Source organism: Sorex araneus, chromosome 10 (assembly GCF_027595985.1).
Source record: "Sorex araneus isolate mSorAra2 chromosome 10, mSorAra2.pri, whole genome shotgun sequence".
NCBI lineage: Eukaryota > Metazoa > Chordata > Mammalia > Eulipotyphla > Soricidae > Sorex > Sorex araneus.
In genome coordinates this window covers 451,069-469,553 of record NC_073311.1, presented here as the reverse complement: position 1 = coordinate 469,553, position 18,485 = coordinate 451,069, and the positions used below count along the sequence as shown (strand labels likewise).

The 18,485-nt window shown below is 40.3% G+C and overlaps 1 protein-coding gene across 9 annotated transcripts in view; it reads right to left on the bottom strand.

Moving 5' to 3' along the window:
- Positions 1 to 18,485, bottom strand: part of TCF12 (transcription factor 12) — a 370,531-nt gene that overhangs the window by 13,857 nt on the left and 338,189 nt on the right. For 5 of the 9 annotated variants that reach the window (XM_055118052.1, XM_055118050.1, XM_055118051.1 and 2 more), the window contains 4 exons: positions 16,841 to 16,919; positions 13,722 to 13,795; positions 12,574 to 12,645; positions 11,632 to 11,838 (listed from right to left, as the gene is read on the bottom strand). In XM_055118052.1, coding sequence (XP_054974027.1) covers positions 11,632 to 11,838; positions 12,574 to 12,645; positions 13,722 to 13,795; positions 16,841 to 16,919 — 432 coding nt within the window. The remainder of the gene's footprint in view (positions 1 to 11,631; positions 11,839 to 12,573; positions 12,646 to 13,721; positions 13,796 to 16,840; positions 16,920 to 18,485) is intronic. The other 4 variants (XM_055118054.1, XM_055118053.1, XM_055118056.1 and 1 more) reach the window with 1 other exon arrangement.

The following is an 18,485-nucleotide window of genomic DNA, read 5'->3' as shown; positions in this document are numbered from 1 at the left end:
GAGAAGACTGGAGAGAGAGTACATTGGGTCAAGGAGGTGGTTGTCTTGCAGGCGGCTGATCCCAGCTGGAATCCCGGGCACCCCGGATGATCCCTGAGCACTGCCAGGAGAGATCCCTGTGCAGAGCCAGAAGTACGCTCTGAGCCCTGTCAGGTACAGCCCATTCTCTAACCCCACAGCTCCAACATGGGGAGCAGACATGGACAGACACTTCCTTGAAGAAGACATACAGAAGGCAAAAAGGCAAAAAAAGAGAGTTTTCCTTATCAAGATAAGAACAAGACAATCAGACATCACCGCATGGCAGGCAGAGAGAGGCAGCAGGCAGTGCTGGGGGGAGCTGTGGTGAGGAGGAAGCCTCACTCATGGTCACGGGAATGGTGTCTGGGATAGAAAACAGTACAGAGATTTCTCCAAAAAATAGGAATAGAGCTTCCTTACAACCCAGGGATTCCACTTCTTGCATCTACCTGAAGAACACAAAACATTAACTTGAAGGATATAAGCAGAACTATATTCACTGCGGTGCTATGTACAACGGCCAGGGTATGGAAGGAACCCCAACAGAAAAGAAAATCTTGTAGTTTGCTACAATTTGAATAGAAATGGAAGGTATCATGTTAAGTTAAAAAAAAAATCAGAGGGTGGACAAATACCAAAGTATCTTAACACTTACTTGTGGTTGTGGTATAAAGAGAAACAAAAAAAGGTACCAGATAGTACTGAACAATGATAAACTGCTGGCCTTCGACTACAAAACTGAGTTATCAGGCAGTGGGTGCGTGTGCATATTGGGTGACGAGAGGCAGACATCGGGTACTGGTAGAGGGTCCTCAGGTGATTTGGTGGTAGTGAAGGTGCCGTAATTTTGTACATAAAAACTATAAATGTTAACACCATTGTAACCATGTCATCTAAGCTACAAAAAAGTAATAAAACAACAACAACAAATCCTTCAAAATATATACAGTAGCCAGACAATAAAAGCATCAAATATTTAAGTTCTTAGATTTGCTTTGTTATTATTATTTTTTTTCCGGGGTGGAGGGGTGGTTTATTGGGCCACTTCTGGTGGTGCTCAAAGCTTACTCCTGGCTGTGCTCAGAGAATCACTACTGATGTTGCTCAGGGCTCCCTATCTGTGCGGGGATCAAACTGGGTTTGGTCAGGTGCAAGACCTTAACACTGCATTATCTCTTGCACCCCTTATACTCTGTTTTTTATCACATATATTAAGTCACAATTGCCCTGGAATGGGAAAGTAAGGGATGCAAATACTACTAGGTATTTTTTCTTTTTGGGTCATACCCAGTGATGCACAGGAGTTGCTCCTGGCTCTGCACTCAGGAATTACTCTTGGCGGTGCTCAGGGGACCATATGGGGTCCTGGGAATAGAATCTGGGTTGGCCATGTACAAGGCAAATGTTGTACTATTACTGTTGTACTATATTACTCTAGCCCACTACTAGGTATTTTAGAAAAAATGATCACAAATGAAAAAAAACTTTTACTAGAACAGTATCAAATGAAAAAATACTTTTTACAAACGAAAAAATACTTTTACTAGAACAGTATCTTAATGCCACAATTAAGAGATGAAATCTTTGATACTGTGTTTACTGCCCAGAGCTATATATGAAAACCACTTTTTCTCCCCAAGAAATCCTTCAACCCCAGTAAACTATCAAGCTCTGAATCTTCTTCAGTAAAGTAATGTAAAGTTTCATCTCCATTGCTTAAAATTAGTTAAGTATACTACTTAGAGGATCAGTCATTGATTATATCAGTGATCATATCAGTCATTGATTTTATAGTTTTAAAACTGTGAGTTCACTAGGCATTAGAAGTCATAGTCTTTGAAAAAACTGAGGCGGAGGTAGGGGGGGCAGTGGCTAATATCTGGTAGTGCTCAGGGGTAACTTGACACTGGTTGGAGCGGAGATCAAACTAGGGCCGACCATAGTAAGGTAAGAGCCTAGCCGTTTTTGGTACTATCTGTCCCACCCAGGACAGCCACCTCAAAGTGGGGGAAGGGACAAGGAACAACGGCAGACTTTTATTCTCTTTTCAGCTCTGATAGCTTTCCTAAGGCAGTCTGCCTCTCCTGCAACTTCTTTGAGAAAAATATTAAGTACCAAATCTAATAACCAGGCCTAATAAGTCAAAAAGATGTAAAACCTACATCCAAGAGAAAAAATTTCAATAGTATCAATATTAGGGCTAATACTGACTGCTGGTAAGGTACTTGCCCTGCACACAGATGACTCGGTTTGGTTCTTGGCCCCACACTGGCAGGAGGGACTCCTGAGTGCAGAGTCGGGAATACGCTCTGAGCATAGCCAGGTAGCCCCTCCCACCCCCCACCCCAACAAGACAAAAACAGTATTAATGTTTATGATCTGGCATACAAAATCACATACAAGAGAGAAAAATTCAAAATTTTCATGATAACCTGCCTCCATAAAATCCCTGTCATGTTTATTCTTGACATACACGGTGTTTTATTGCTGGCTATGGACATGTTTAATTGAACTAAGGAAAATGTCAGTTCAAAATTCCATTTTATAAAAATAGATATGGCATAAATATAATTGTCACTGTATCACTGTCATCCTGTTGCCAGTAACGTCTCCATTAGTCCCAGCCCTGACATTTTAGCAGCCTTACTCATCTTTTCCAACTATTGGAGGCTCTTTCAGGGTTAGGGGAATGAGACTTGTTATTGTTACTGTTTTTGGCATATCGAATATGCCACGGGGAGCTTGCCATAGCTAAATTCTTGAATCTAGGACTAATCTAAAAATAAAACATAGCTAAATTGAGACTGGTCAAAGATACTATAAAGGAAAAGCCAAAATTTCTTGTAATATTTCTTGTACTGTTTTGGACATACTATTTCTTAGTTTTTGGTAACATTTGCTAATTCTGCTCCTAGTAGCATGAGCTACTAATATTCTTTTTTTTTTTTTTTGCTTTTTGGGTCACACCCGGCAATGCACAGAGGTTACTCCTGACTCTGCACTCAGGAATCACCCCTGGTAGTGCTCAGGGGACCATATGGGATGCTGGGGCTCAAACCCGGGTAGGTTGTGTGCAAGGTAAATGCCCTACCCACTGTACTATTGCTCTGGCTCCCAAACAGTAAACACTTGAAGACTTATAGTTCTGGGGAGCAGAGGTCCAAAATAGTTTTTATTGGGTGTAAACATCAGTGTGTGTTCTTGCTGGAAGCTTTAAGGGAGAATCCATTTCTGTGCCCTTTGCTCCAGCCCCAACTACTATTATTTTTAAAAAAGTGAATATGTATTTCTATTATATACTATATACATGAAACTCATTTTAATTTGTGCTATTCATGATTTAAATTAGTACATGATTTAAATTAAAAGTAAAACAATACTTCTGAGCTGTAACAAACTGAGACCTAACTTTCTTAGATTTTATTATTGACTTTTAAATTTTCTGAATCTCAAATAAAAATGTTTGAGCAAACCCTTTCTGATGAAAGAAAGGTTTAGCAGACAAAGAACTTAGCTCAATTTGTTCTGGAAAATAAATGCCTGAGAAAAATTCTTTTCTTTTTGCTGTGGGGGCTGGGGGGGAATACCAGCCCTGGTGGCCCTCTGGGGACCGTGCTGGCTCTGTGGTCTGGCTCACTCTGGCTAGTACTCAGGTGACACTTAGGACACCTTAAAGACACTCTATTGATGCCATTTGATGCTTTAACCCCAGTACTCTCTCTCTGACCCTGAGAAGTTTTTTCTTTATTAAATACTATAAGCTAGACATTTTTCTCACAACGACATAACTGGTTTCCAGTTGTAAAACAACTGTTGTTTTACAGCAGTTAAAAGAAGACTACTGTAACCTGACTCCCCTTGCAAATGACCCCATATATGTTCTGGAGAATTTAACTTCCATAGTTCTTAGCATTCTCTTGTCTACCCCTTGCCTACCCCAGCCCCCATATTCTTCCTTTAATCTAAAGTGGCTCATTCAAAGGCTCTGTGTGTACGCACGTACACACACACACACACACACACACAAATACACACAACAGGTGTATAAACAACCCTTTGTCTGACTTCAGAGTGTGTGCCTGTCAGATAGGACCAGTTTAATTGTCCACCTCATTAGCATACAGCTGACAGGCTGCTCCTCCGGCGGAGGGGACAGGGCAGGCAAGCCCCTGGACCTGCCAGGCTCTGCATTTCCATGACTGTGGAGAGGGGCTTCAGAATGAAGGCACCCACCAGACTCCTCGTCCCACATTCATAATCCGTGTAGGGTCTCACTTGTGTGGGAACATGCAACTAGGGAGTTGTTTTACTTGAATTTGGCCAATGGCTTTAGCATCCACAACAGAAAAATGTTAAATCTAGTTAGTTGATGAATCAGATCGTATAAATTAAGGAAGAGATTAAAAAAGTACTTTTCTGATTCAAAATTCTATACCAATAATTTGTTCATTTTGTGCTATTCATGATTTAAATTAGTACTAACCTACAGCACATTATGTATTTTGTTTTCTCTGAAGACGGACTTTATGCTAGAAATTTGGTGCAATGTCATTTGTTATGTATGGTTCCTTTTTAATCACATTTCCTTCAATATATAACTTGCATATTTTTCAAGTTTTAAGAATGTTATTTTGAACATCTCTGAACATAAAAATGGCACAAAATCTTTAAAACATAACATGCTGAGTTAATTTCTAGTCAATGAAAGTTTAAAAATGCAAAAAGCTACCCGAAGTTAAAAATAAACTCTTGTATTCAGCTAAAAGCTAAGCAAATAATTTCTATAGTATATCCACACCAATAAATTTTATTAGTATCAAACCTGCACTAATACAATTAAGAACCAATGGTTAAGATGAACTTTAGGTAAAATTAACTTCAAAGGTTAACTTTAAAGTTTAAGGTTAAATAAACAAGTTTATTTGATAAGCAACAAGTGCTAATTTTGAATAAAACGATTAACTTTTGCTGGTAACAATCTTAAGTGACTTAGAACTAAAACATAATTTCTCTAAATGGTTTAGGACCTAGGAAAGACAAGGTTTATATACTTCATTATTGTCGTTTTGTGGGGGGGTGATGGTGGGCAACACAGGCAAACCCAGTGATGCATAGGGTCCGCCAGAGGGACACCTGGTAGGAATCTGGGATCAAGCCCAGGGTCTCAGGCACGTGCCCTACCTGAACTACACCCCCTGCCACACGACTGCGTCAAGCAGCTTTCTAATTTACAATTCAACATTATCTTGTTCCAGTCTAAGCATATCATATATCTCCAAAGAAAGCTTCAGGAACAGAACCCCTAAAGCAGTTAACTTCTCCCTTAGATTTTTTGAGGGCCACATCAGCTGTGCTCAGGGCTTACGCCTGGCTCTTTGATCACTACTGGTGGGCTTGAAGGGCCAAATGGGGTGCTAGGGATCAAGCCTGGGTCAGACATGTGCAAGACAAGCACCTTGAGAAATTGCAGGAATTAAATTTTCTCAGAACTTGTACAAATGAAATCTAAAGACCTCATGGATGGGATTTTATTCTATATCAAAAAATTAAGAATTTTGAAACATTAGCATCAAATTTCCATTATCACAAAAAGTTTCTAATCTTAGTGTCATTTCAAGCTGAAATTCCTATCTGTAGAATAACAGTATTCTGTGACACACACACACAGGCTGTCATGAAGTGACACAGTGGACCCTGGTATTTTAGATACTATATCTAGAAACAGATGTGAGGTAGAGTAACTTTACACTGCTAAAAACTCTTTGCAATGAATTTAAAAGTTGTATTTCTTTTCAGTGTCCCACTTATACCAGTATTTTACTTGTCACCAGTTTATTCCAATAACTTATTCCTACAATGAATAAACTGAAACAATTATTTTGGAGGGGCTGGGGGTGGGCCATAACCAGTAGTGCTTCAGGATCCATAGGTGGTGCCAGGGGCATGCGGAACCTAGGTTGGCTGAGTGCAAGGCAGGGACCATATCTGCTGTACTACCTCTCTGGACCCTGTTTTTTTTTTTTTTTTTTTAAATTTTTTGGGTCACTCCCGGCGATGCACAAGGGTCACTCCTGGTTCTGCACTCAGGAATTACCCCTGGTGGTGCTCAGGGGACCATATGGGATGCTGGGAATCAAACCCAGGTCGGCCTCATGCAAGGCAAACTCCCTACCTGCTGTGCTATCGCTCTAGCCCTATGGAGCCTGTATTTTGAAGTTTAAATGATACACCAGTTATATCCTAATAAGAGTGTCTGACAAAGTCTAACTATAGTATTTATATTTAGCAAATAGGGAGAAATAAAAAATATTAACAGTGGCAGGAAAAGTAGTACAGTGGTGAACAGGCTTGCCTTGCATGTGGACTGCCCTGGTTCAACCACCAGCACCACACTAAGCTCCCTCAAACACCTCCAGGAGCAATGTGCCCAGTGCAGAGCAGGGAGTCCGAGGAGCAGCTCCCAGCACTGCCAACTGAGCACTGGCTGGTCTGGCTGAGTAAGGCTGGAGGTGGCTTTGGGATCCTTTAGGCACTCTTGGGAAGATCCAAAATTAAAGAAAGTAGGAACTTATTAAATGTTTAAAAAAATTAAAAATTAACTTCATTCAAAAAATAAAAGCAAATGGTTTTATAAAAATAAAATTCCATTTTCCAGGCCAGGTTGGTGATACTAATTTTTTGGTGCTAGACCAGTTTTTCTAAAAAATATCAGTTCGTTTTATAAAAAAGTTAAAATTAAGTCTTTTGATATTGATCCTTATTCACACATATTTTTGGCAGGTGGACTCTTTGGTGTAAAACATAAAACTAATTTTTCTCTAGAACAACAATAAAAGAATCCAAACACTGGACAATTATTGCATCCATTAAACACAATGAACCTACTTTCAGCTGTGGATTACTTACTGGCAGGGTAGAAAATTCTGTAATCAAGGACATTATTTTGGTTCTCTTGCCCATATGTCAAACTTAATTTTGATAGCTATCCAGGTTGGAAGTTTAGTTTTCTGTACCACTTTTATCCAGACGATATCTCTAATTCTTTAATGTTCCAGTGCATTATGAAATATTCTTCAAACATTTCAACTACTTCAAAAACTCTTCCAAACTACTCATTAAAACAAAATTAGCAAAATGTCTTAGTAAGCTCCACGAGAAAAAAAAAATTGCTAACCTTTGTTGTCTGCACTGGGGAAGCTAAATTTTTTGCTTTTTGGGGGATTCTTGGGGGCCCACACCTGACTGTAATTAGGGTTTAGGGAGCCCTAATTTGTTTTCTAAATGAACCCGCCAAATCTGTTTCTTTTTTATTTTGTTTTGTTTATTTTCTTAAAAACAACAACAATAATAACAAAACAAAGCTCATCTTTATGAAGTTTCATTGGACTCAGCCATAAAAATAACTTTCCATAATTTTCCTGGCTGCATTCATGTTCTAGCCCATCAGAAATAAGAAGCTATGACAAAGACCGTATAGCCTGCAAAGCTGAAAATATTAACTAACTGGCTCTTTACTGAAAAAGTTACTGACAACTCATCTCAATTGTCATAGAAAAAAGCAGTATCGTCATAGGTTAGGCCTGCAATTAAGATGCTGACCTACAATAGTGCCTATTAGCACAAAATTATATTAGAATACTCTATCAATGTTCTCAAGAATTCTTGAAATTGTATTTAAGTTTATTAGTTTTTCTGCAGGAAATACATAGACAATGACCTCACAAATCCTACCTGGTGATGCAGAATAAACAATCCACTGTTATTTCAATGCTTACAAGTTATTTTTTTGCTATGTAACCTCTATTTATAGGAGATGAAACAATTATTAACTTATATTAACAGAGAAGAAAGTATACAAACTGCCAGAGACTTAAAGATTAGAAAAATAGTATAAGTGATTTTGTATTTTCAGTAAGTAAAATAGTGTAGAGGCTAGAGCGGTAATACCGTGGGTTAGGCGCTTAGCTTGAATGTGACCAAATTGGGTTCATTCCCTGGCACCACGATACGGTCCCCTGACCCCTCTAGGAGTGATCTTTGCCAGGAGTAAGCATGAGCACTGCCAGGTGTGCCTCCCAAACCAACCAAAAAAAGAAATGAAAAGATTAAGTTGTGTCATTTTTCCAGTCATGACTTGTTAGTCTGTTTTTTGGTTTTGGGGCTACAATTGGCAATGCTCAGGGGACAATGTGGGGTGCCGGGGATCAAAACTATGTCAGCTAAGTAGAAGGCAAGTACCCCATCTCTCTATTCCCACATGACTGGTTAGAATATAGGCTTTCCCCACTCTATATCAACGTCCAATATTCTTACTTAGTAGGTTGCTTTTTGGGTTTGGTAATTCTCAAAACTGTTTCCCACATAAATTAATGGTAATTGTGCTGTGTTCCCAGAACCAAAATAACCTACCAAACAGGACCATTCTACTTTTGGATGGTCTTGGGGAGAAAATAGTATATGGAGTCAGGAAGGGTATTAAACCAGGAAATTAGTGTTTACAGAGTTGGCTGGCAGTACCTGTACCAATACGCTCCCCAAATCACACACCATCCAAGACAGGAAGAGGTGCTTCCACCTCAGGTGGTGGTGACCCTGGTCTCAGAACTCTGGGCAGGACTGAGTGGAGTCCTCCAACACAGATCAGAGTCCCCAGGGAGAATCTTCCTATTGGTAGACTGGAAACTGGCCTCAAGTCCCATGCTACCTGAGAATTTTTTTTTTTTTTTTTTTTTGCTTTTTGGGTCACACCTGGCGATGCACAGGGGTTACTCCTGGCTCATGCATTCAGGAATCACTCCTGGTGGTGCTCAGGGGACCATATGGGATGCTGGGAATCGAACCCGGGTCGACTGCGTGCAAGGCAAACGCCCTACCCGCTGTGCTATCGCTCCAGCCCCCACTACCTGAGAATTTTAAGGGTAGCGGGTACACATGGCAGTGCTCTGGGCGCCATGGAGTGTGAGGGACGGGGACTGCACATGAGAGGCATGTCCTCTAACACTTGGGTTATATCCCTGACCCCCTGGGACCTTCATTTCATTCCATCCTTTGATTTTTCCGCTCAAACAGGGAGCTGAGGACTCACAGCCAGGAAGTTCGTTTCGGAGAGTGGGAGGTGAGCACTGGCTTATCTGACAGTGTCAGGTTTGTCAGTTAGTATCTGTATTTTGGGGGTAAGCCTGGATGAATTCTATCTCTCCTAGATAGGGTGGACAGAGCAGACAATGGCTTTAGATTTTCACCAATTCTGTCTTCTAATGAGGGTTACAAGAACATAAACTGAAACAGGAACAGTAATAAAAAAAAATTAAAAACAAATAGGACAAAGAGAAGGTACAAGGTTAAGGTGCCTTGCACACAGCCAACCCTGATTTGATCCCTGATCCACATAGTGGCCTGAACACTGCCAGACTGAGCACATAGCTAGGAGTAGCCCTGGGACACTTCTGGAAGTGGCCCGTGACTACTTGCACACTCCCCACCCAACCACAACCACAACCACAATAAGACTGAGAACTGAGGAAAAAGAACGGAAAAATTGCATCTGACACAGACACCAGACAGACTGTACTGAAAGTGCATTTTTCCACCCTGGAGATGGCCTGCATGTGTACCTGAGATGTGTACTTGTGGTTTTTGCTTTCTGGAGAAGCCTGTGTTTTCTCTTAAACCCATCTCTCTCTTTCCTCTGACATTTATCTAACTAAAACTATTTTATTCCACTAGTACATTGACTTTATGTTCTAAATAAGAGTACGACAAAAATAATTTGATTCTTTACATCTTTTTTTCCCCCCTTCTTTTTGGGTCACATTTGGCAATGCACAATGCACAGGGGTTACTCCTGGCTCTGCACTTGAAAATTACTCCTGGTGGTGCTCAGGGACCATATGGGATGCTGGGAATCGAACCTGCATCGGCCATGTGCAAGGCAAATGCCCTACCTGCTGTGCTATTGCTCCAGCCCCGATATTTTACATCTTACTTGCAACAAATACTACCCTTACACTATGAACATTTTATTACTAGTTGTGAAAAAGGTTCCTTCTGTTTTTATAAATTTAGTAATTTATAGTGTTCTCACATTTATTGGCCTATCAACAGCAAAAACAAATTTAAGTTTAAATTTCAAGATATTCTGACATAAGTAAAACAAAACTAGTTATTAAGTTATGCAAGCATCTACTGTCCCCCACGTACTGACAGCACTGTTCTCGAGAGACAGGGAAGCCTTGTCTGATGCTTACTTCAGTGGCTCCAAGGCTAGCTAACACGAGAATCAAAAATCTGGAACCAATTCAATGTTATAGAACAAAGCATTCAGCATTTGGGGCAAATAATTATTTTGATGATAGGTGTGTTTTAGCCTTGATCACTTGGCTTACAGCTATAAGTCTGTTTCTTAGGAGAATGTGTAGCACAGCATGCAATGAATCTTAAAATCTACGCCATAAATATGCAAACACATGGTATCAGTTAAATAGTTGTGTTTAAAACGAGCTTCATTCCTTTAAAAGATAATTTGAATAAGAAATAATGCAAGACAGAGTCAATAGAAGATGTTTGATATGCAAGCCTACAGAATTTTACCTTTTTTCCTTCTACAGAATTACCTCTAAAAAAAAAATGGACTGAGTTATTTTGTTATCTTTGGGGATTAACCTGGAACTGTTTCCTTTTAAAACTGCCCTAACTTTTTTTTCTTCATTTGGGCATAAAACTTTAATCCAGAATGTATTGTCTGGCTAGTTCCAGAAACTTCTAGAATAGAACTCTTGAAATCCAGTTTATACTTTAAAAAATTTTGTTTCACTGCCTTTGCTAGTTAGACTTCCTGTATGCTACTTGAAGGCAAAACTGTCCTGCCAACCACAATGCACTCGGCAAACCCCGATGTGAAGCTGGAATGACCTCTAGATCTAGAGTCATTTCTGCTCTTTGTGCCTGATCACTGCAGGCTTTTAAAGGTCAGTCCTTGGTCAATGATCACACCCGAGAGAGTAGCAGACATTCTTTTTCATTGTGTTTTTGGGTCACACCCAGTGGTGCTCAAGGGTTGCTCCTGGTAGCACTTGGAGGACCATGTGGTACCAGAGCCAAACTCAAACCTCCTGTACGGAAAATAAGGACTCCAGTCCTTTAAGCCATCCTAGGCTCTGAAGGACATTCTAAAAGGCCATCTTCCTTTAAAAAAGATAAACAATGGGAGGCTGGAGAGATAGCACAGCGGGTAGGGCGTTTGCCTTGCACATGGCCGACCCGGGTTCAAATCCCAGCATCCCATATGGTCCCCTGAGCACGGCCAGGGGTAATTCCTGAGTGCAGAGCCAAGAGTAACCCCTGTGCATCGCCAGGTGTGACCCAAAAAGAAAAAAAAAAAAAAAAGATAAACAATGGGGCTAGAGTGATAGCGCAATTGAGTAGGGTGCTTGCCTTGTACCTGGCTGACCTCCGGTTCAAATCGCAGCGTCCCATAAGGCACCCCAATCATTGCCATGAGTGGGCTCCCTGAGCCTTCTGAAGAGCCAAAGTCCTGAGCATTGCTGAGTATGCCCTCAACACCCCTTCCTCATCTCCCTCTTTCCCCCCAAATGATGAACACTATCTTACCATAGAGGCAGATCGACTGCTTGTAACAAGGCCTGATCCGCCATAGTTTGAATTGAGGCTTCCAATTGATGCATTATGGGATGGTCCCAATAAACTGTGTATATCACTGTGGCCAGTAGGCAAACTAGTGGAAGGTCCCACAGCATGGTTCCGCAGCACATGGATAGCATCATCCAGTCTGTCTAAACGGTCTTCCATTCGAGACTGCTGCAAGAATTGGAAAAAAGACATGTGTCACTACTGGTGTCTGTTAAATTCATTTCAACTGCTCTTGCCTATCTGGGGATATATGGAAGTGAAATGCACTATCCAGTTATCTTCAAAAGCAACAACCTGACCTAAGAATCAGGAAATGATATGTGCAGATTATGGTAAACCAACGAAGCTTCACATATAATCACTGTTCTATAAAATTAATCTACCAACCAACCAATGTTATTTCTTTTCAGTTTCTAGAAAGATGAGGCTACTCTACTGTGTTCGTTACTAAATTACAGTTAATAAAAAGATAACCTGTACTTTCACCTCTAACATTTAGTTTTAACATGACGGTAATTTAGGGAAGGGGTGTCAAATACACCACGCTTAAGCTGCAATTATGTTTTAAGTAAATAAAAGCACATCTATCTATCTGAAAAGATGAAAACATACAGATATGCTCTTTCGCAGAATTGTGGTAATGATACTTTTGTCTGTGAATATATACAAGCCTTACACACAAACATATTAGAATTTTTAAAAATCAAAAGCACATGCCAGCAAAGCCTTTAAAAGATAGTCATTCTCAACAACAGAAGAGAAAAGTTTATTCTTACATACTGCTATAAAAACTGAAATGGTCACTGATAAGACTGGTGTCTGTACAGGCATATGATTTTAAAAGGATAATAGAAAGTATAATTGATTGAAACACAAAAAGGCACCACCTAAAAGAAATAGTACCTCACAGACATCCTTTAAGAAGGACATTGCATCTTGCAAATGCTCGTGAAGTTGCTGCTCAACTCGATTTTTCTGGCAAAGTCAAGACAGAACAGGAGGCAAAGCACAGGTTAAGATTAACTCCAAAAGAGATGAGGAAATAGCTGACGTGCGTGTCAGCAAAATATGTTAGTAAAGTTAACGCAGAAACCAGGGAGATCTGTTTGTATTAAGGTCCAAGAAGGCTGGGGCTTCAGCACAGTTATGGAGTTAGCATGGATAGCACATGGTTGCTTATATTTGCTTGCAAAGTGTGAGAAGAAAACTTAAATTTAAAATGTTCTGTTAGTCATAGAAAAATAACTTTTTTCTATTTGCAACCTGAATTTACTGAATAACAAGCATGACAGCATTCCATCAAATCATCCTATTTCGTTTTTATAGTATTTTTTAATTCTGTGACAAGCATAGAAAATCATTAGTATTTAACACTAGAAAGACTCCTTTATCCTATTTCCTAATTTGTTAGAAAGATTTTTTTCTGCTTTTTGGGTCACACCCAGCAATGCACATGAGTTATTCCTGGCTCTGCACTCAGGAATTATTCCTAGCAGTGATCGGGGGACCATATGGGATGCTGGGAAACACCCTACCCATTGTGCTATCACTCCAGCCCTAGAAAGAATTTTTGTTTGTTCATGTTGCACCACACTTTTTTTTTTTTATTAGAAAGCCTGGAAAGAAACACTTCATAACAAAGAACTGATGCTACAGCTTACATTTAAACCAAGATAGAATAAATTATGTATAGTATAGTAAGTTTTTTGGTTTTATTTGCTTGTGTTTACATTTTGTTTTATATATAAATAAGTATTAGCCTTAGACTTGAAAGAAACAAAATCCCATACCACTATTTTGACACCAGCTGACCTGAGACCAGAAGCCTGATGTGGAAAGGAACATATGGGTATAGTCATACGCAATACAACTTGTAAACTACATCAGGTCACATGTTTCCAAGAATTTCTGTGTAATACTATCCTAGTGGGTTTTTTTTGGCATTCTTATGCAAGACTTACTAAAACAACAACAACAAAATTCAAACTATAAAATGCTCAACTGCAAACTATCAGATAAAGTGACATGTATGTTTTGAACATGTTTCTTACCAGGGAGTGGAGTGAGTTTTCATAGCTGGGGGATGAAGGCGCTTGCCCACTAGGTCTGGGCCACTGGCTGGTACCTGTAAAACAAAACCCGAAAGCACCCACATGCCTTAATGCAGAGATCATACTAATGTTCTGAAGGGTAAACCAATACATATATTTAAGTTCTGTGAAAACCTCTTGCCCAGCCTTCAGCTAAGATGAAAAGTGTGAGTTTATGCTCATATTCTGTTCTGTCTGGGCCACACCCTGGCTCTGCACTCAGGGATCGTCCCCAAAGTGCTCTGGTGGAGAGTGAACCCAGGTCAAGCCAGGGGCAAAGCAAGCACCTTAACCCATGTCCTATCTCTATAGCCTGATGGGAAGAATCTTTTTAGGTCCAGGAGTGTGGCTCAGTGGTGAAACTTATACTTCACTTGCATACATCAGACTCTGGATTCATTCCCCAGTACTGCCCAAAGGAAAACATCTTTTACAGGGTTGGGGAGATGGCTCAAGGAGGGAGCAGAGAACGGGGCCTTGAGCTTGGCCTCTGTACTTCCTGGTCCCCCTAAGCGGGGGGGGGGGGGGGAGGGGGGGCTTTAGCACCGTGGTCCTGGACCTCCCTCAGCAGTGCCCCCTATAAAAATAAACCCTTTCAATAGGAAAACAACAGGGCAGGTAACACAAAGCAACTACTTTCATGTACGTATAATTCTTCTGACTACTGTCCACATGTAGACATACCTTGAGAAAATGTTCCTGAAACACACATAAATTGTCCCCCATGTTTGACATAGTTTTAAAGATATCACTACTAAGATGACATTAATAACAATAATAATCTGACACACAATTTATTTGACCACCATTATCTCACCACTAGTCATTGTTATTTTCAAAGGGCTATTATGAATAGTAATTAAACATTACTGTATTTTGTTTATTAAATATCATTTGTGCCTTACAAAGCCATTTATTCAATCATGCAAAATATGCAGAATGACTCAATTCATAAAACTCAAGTTTTTTTTTTATTATGGGATGTATTCCCCCCTGCCCCCGGCAGAACTATTGTCAAGTCAATGAAAGAAAAATAATAAAATAATAAATTAATAAATTAATGTAAATCATGAACATAGACCATAATGCTAGTATACCTCTGATACAAGACAGATCTGCATCTTCATCTGTAACATTAGTGCATAAGCAAAATACATAGATTACATTTGGAGTCATACTGGTAACTCTTTTACATGATCTTTATCATTATTATAAAATGTGAGAGAACAGAAGTGCAAGGAATGAAAACCTCAGCGCTTTTCCAATTAGGTTATTTCCACCCTTTCTTCTCCATCACTTGACAGCTGGTAAGGTTTATACTTTCTCCTATTAGGTAGGTGAAAGCTTTCAACTATTTATATAGTTTAATCACCCTTGGTGGTGCTCAGGGGACCATATGGGATGGCTGGGAATTGAACCCTGGTTAGCCGTGTGCAAGGCAAACGCCCTCCCTGCTGTGCCAGCAATTCCTCACCACTCCCACTGGCATGCTTCTTCAGCAGGAGTACAGGGCTGACCCACAGAACTCAGGGGACAGTGAGGGCCCTGACAGAGCAGAACATGTTCAGAAACCCTCAACAATGCAAAAAACTGAAACAACAAACCTAATAGTTCCAGCCAAGAACACAGAATCATTTCTGGCCTGTCAGAGGATTATCAGGCAAGTTTTATTCAGTGATAGAGTCAGAGAGATAGGATTGCCTGTATGAGGCCAAGTCAATCCCAGCACTGGAGAGGATCCCCTGACCTTACCAGGAGGAAGCCCTGAGCACAGAGTCAGAAGTAAGCCCTAAGCATTTTGGGAAGGAGACAACCCCTACTTCCAAATTCATAAATAAAAATCTTATTCGGTGGTCCAATGACTTTTCCTCAAAACTAATATGTTCCTTCTTTAACGTGGTATTTTCTCCAAATAATCTTCATGAAAATATGGTTCAAGTTTTTTTTTTTCTTTTTTTTTGGCTTTTTGGGTCACACCCTGCTATGCTCAGAGATTACTCCTGGCTCTGCACTCAGGAATTACTCCTGGAGGTGCTTGGGGGACCTTATGGGATGCTGGGAATCGAACCCGGGTCTGCCACGTTCAAGGCCAACACCCTACCCACTATACTATTGCTCCAGCCCCAAATATGGTTAAAGTTTTAAGATCATTGTAACAGATATAAAGAATTTTCCTCTGGGGCTGGAGCGACAGCTGTGGCATTTGCCTTGCACACAGCCGACCTGGGTTCGATTCCCAGCATCCCACATGGTCCCTTGAGCACCTCCAGGAGTTATTCCTGAGTGCAGAGCCAGGAGTAACCCCTGTACATCGCTGGGTGTGACCCAAAAAGAAAAAAAAAAGGAATTTTCCTCTTATTCCTTTTTATAAAACTAACAATAATATTTCCACAAAGTTATACTGTAGTAGAGCAGTAAGAACTTGTAAATGCTAACATGGAAAAAAATAAAACAGGAAGAAGTAAAAGCTAGTCCAATCACTTTTTTTCCACTCCACTAACAAAATTCATTCACAGAATTCTTTCCCTTAGCATAAAATTACCCCAAAAACTTATGATTAATAACTTAATGCACCTAAAGTGAAAGTGAAGTTGACTAGCTATCAAGTTTTCTAGTCTTGTTTATGCCATTTTAAAACTATTCTTAAAAAGTATCAAATTATTTTAGAATCAAAAGATTATCAATCAATTTGCTTCAGCGGGCACCAGTAACGTCTCTCATTGAGAGACTTATTGTTACTGTTTTTGGCATATCCAATATGCACGGGTAGCTTGCCAGGCTCTGCCGAGCAGGCTCAATACTCTCAGTAGCTTACCGGGCTCTCCAAGAGGGGCGGAGGAATCGAACTCGGGTCGGCTTCGTGAAATACGAACGCCCAACTGCTGTGCTATCACTCCAGCCCCAAAAGATTATATAAATAAATATTTTGAAACCAGCCAATTATTTCAATATTACCCAAATAAACAACAGAAAAGCTCAATTTACAAATTTCTGAAGACAAACAAACTTCAATCATTTCTGGAATGGTTTCCAAGTAGCCATGTACATGTTTTTAGAAGTTGTGAAAAACAAAAGTTTACCTGTGAGAGGAGAAGGTGACCCAACTGGTGTTGATGGATTTGATGGAAAACTACTGCTGGTATGGTCAGGAGAATAAATCTGAGAAGGAAACAGAAGAGGTGAAAGTGTCAATATGCGGCTACAACAAAATATGTTGTATGCACAGAATTATTTTTTATAATTTAAGCTGCTATTCCTAAGTAAGACACAGGCTGAAAACTCTTTTTATTTTTTCATTTTGGGGCCATACCTGGTGCTTCTCAGGGTTTAGTCCTGGCTCTGTACTCAGGAATTCTTCCTGGCAGTACTTGGGGGAACAGACTGAATGCTGGAGACTGAACCTGGGTTTGCCACATGCAAGGCAAACACCCTACTCCTTGTACTATTGCTCTGTCCCCTAGCCTGGAAATTCTTTTCACCAATTTTAGTACTATTCTATTAAATAATGGGAAGAGAAGCCTAAATTTTGAAACAGGGATTACAAGTGTCACATATACCGGGGCCAGAAGAACAGTACAGCAGGTAGGGGGCCATGCCCTCACAAGGCCAACTGCACCCCTTACGGTGTCCCAGTACCACAAGGAGCAAAGTCCCAGAAGTAAGTCCTAAGCACAGCCAGATGTGGCCCAGAAACAAACAAAAGTATTATATGTCCTGAGAAAAAATATATCATACCTATCCTACTCACAGTAAAAATAAATTGTTTCGGATTGTCAGAAAAAAAGATAAGAAATGTTGAAAGATCGACTTAATTGTGGGTTATGGATGTAGCACACATGCGTTGTATACTTAAGAACCCGAGTTTGGCCCCAACTACTTTTTTGGTTAAGGTCCCACAAAAGTTAACAAGTCTGATAAAAAAAAAAATCTTTTGTTTTTGTTTTTTGTGCCACACTTGGTGATGCTCAAAGCCTGCTCTTGGAAGTCTCGGGAGACAATCTGGGAATCTGGGGATCAAAACTGGGCTGGTGGTGCGCAAAGTAAGTGCCCTACCATCGGTATTGTCATTCTGGCCTCTGATAAAACTCTTTTCTAAAATATACAATCTAGGGGCTGGAGCGATAGCTCGGCGGATAGGGCGTTTGCCTTGCATGCGGCTGACCTGCATATGGTCCCCCGAGCACCACCAGGAGTAATTCCTGAGTGCATGAGCCAGGAGTAACCCCTGTGCAACACCGGGTTTGACCCAAAAAGAAAAAAAAAATCTAAAGAAAGCGATTCCTTGAAGAATAACATTCTCAAGAAATAATCAAATTACCTCTTGGAATGTTTCTAGGTTCAATTTCTCTGCCCCTCTCGGAGAGCCTGGCAAGCTAACGAGAGTATCCCACCCACATGGCAAAGCCTGGCAAGCTACCCGTGGCATATTCAATATGCCAAAAACAGTAACAACAAGTCTCACAACAGAGACATTTCTGGTGCCTGCTCAAGTAAATCGATGAGCAACGGGATGACAGTGATACAGTGACTGGAATGTTTAAAACCAGAAAAAAATGGTTACTAAAAGTTATTCCTTGATTCTTATGAAAAATCACTCAGTTTCACAGTGTACATTTAAAAAAAAAAAAGCAAGGGGGGCTGAAGCAATAGCAAAGCGGGTAGGGCGTTTGCCTTGTATTCGGACGACCCAAGTTCAATTCCCAGCATCCCACATGGTCCCCTGAG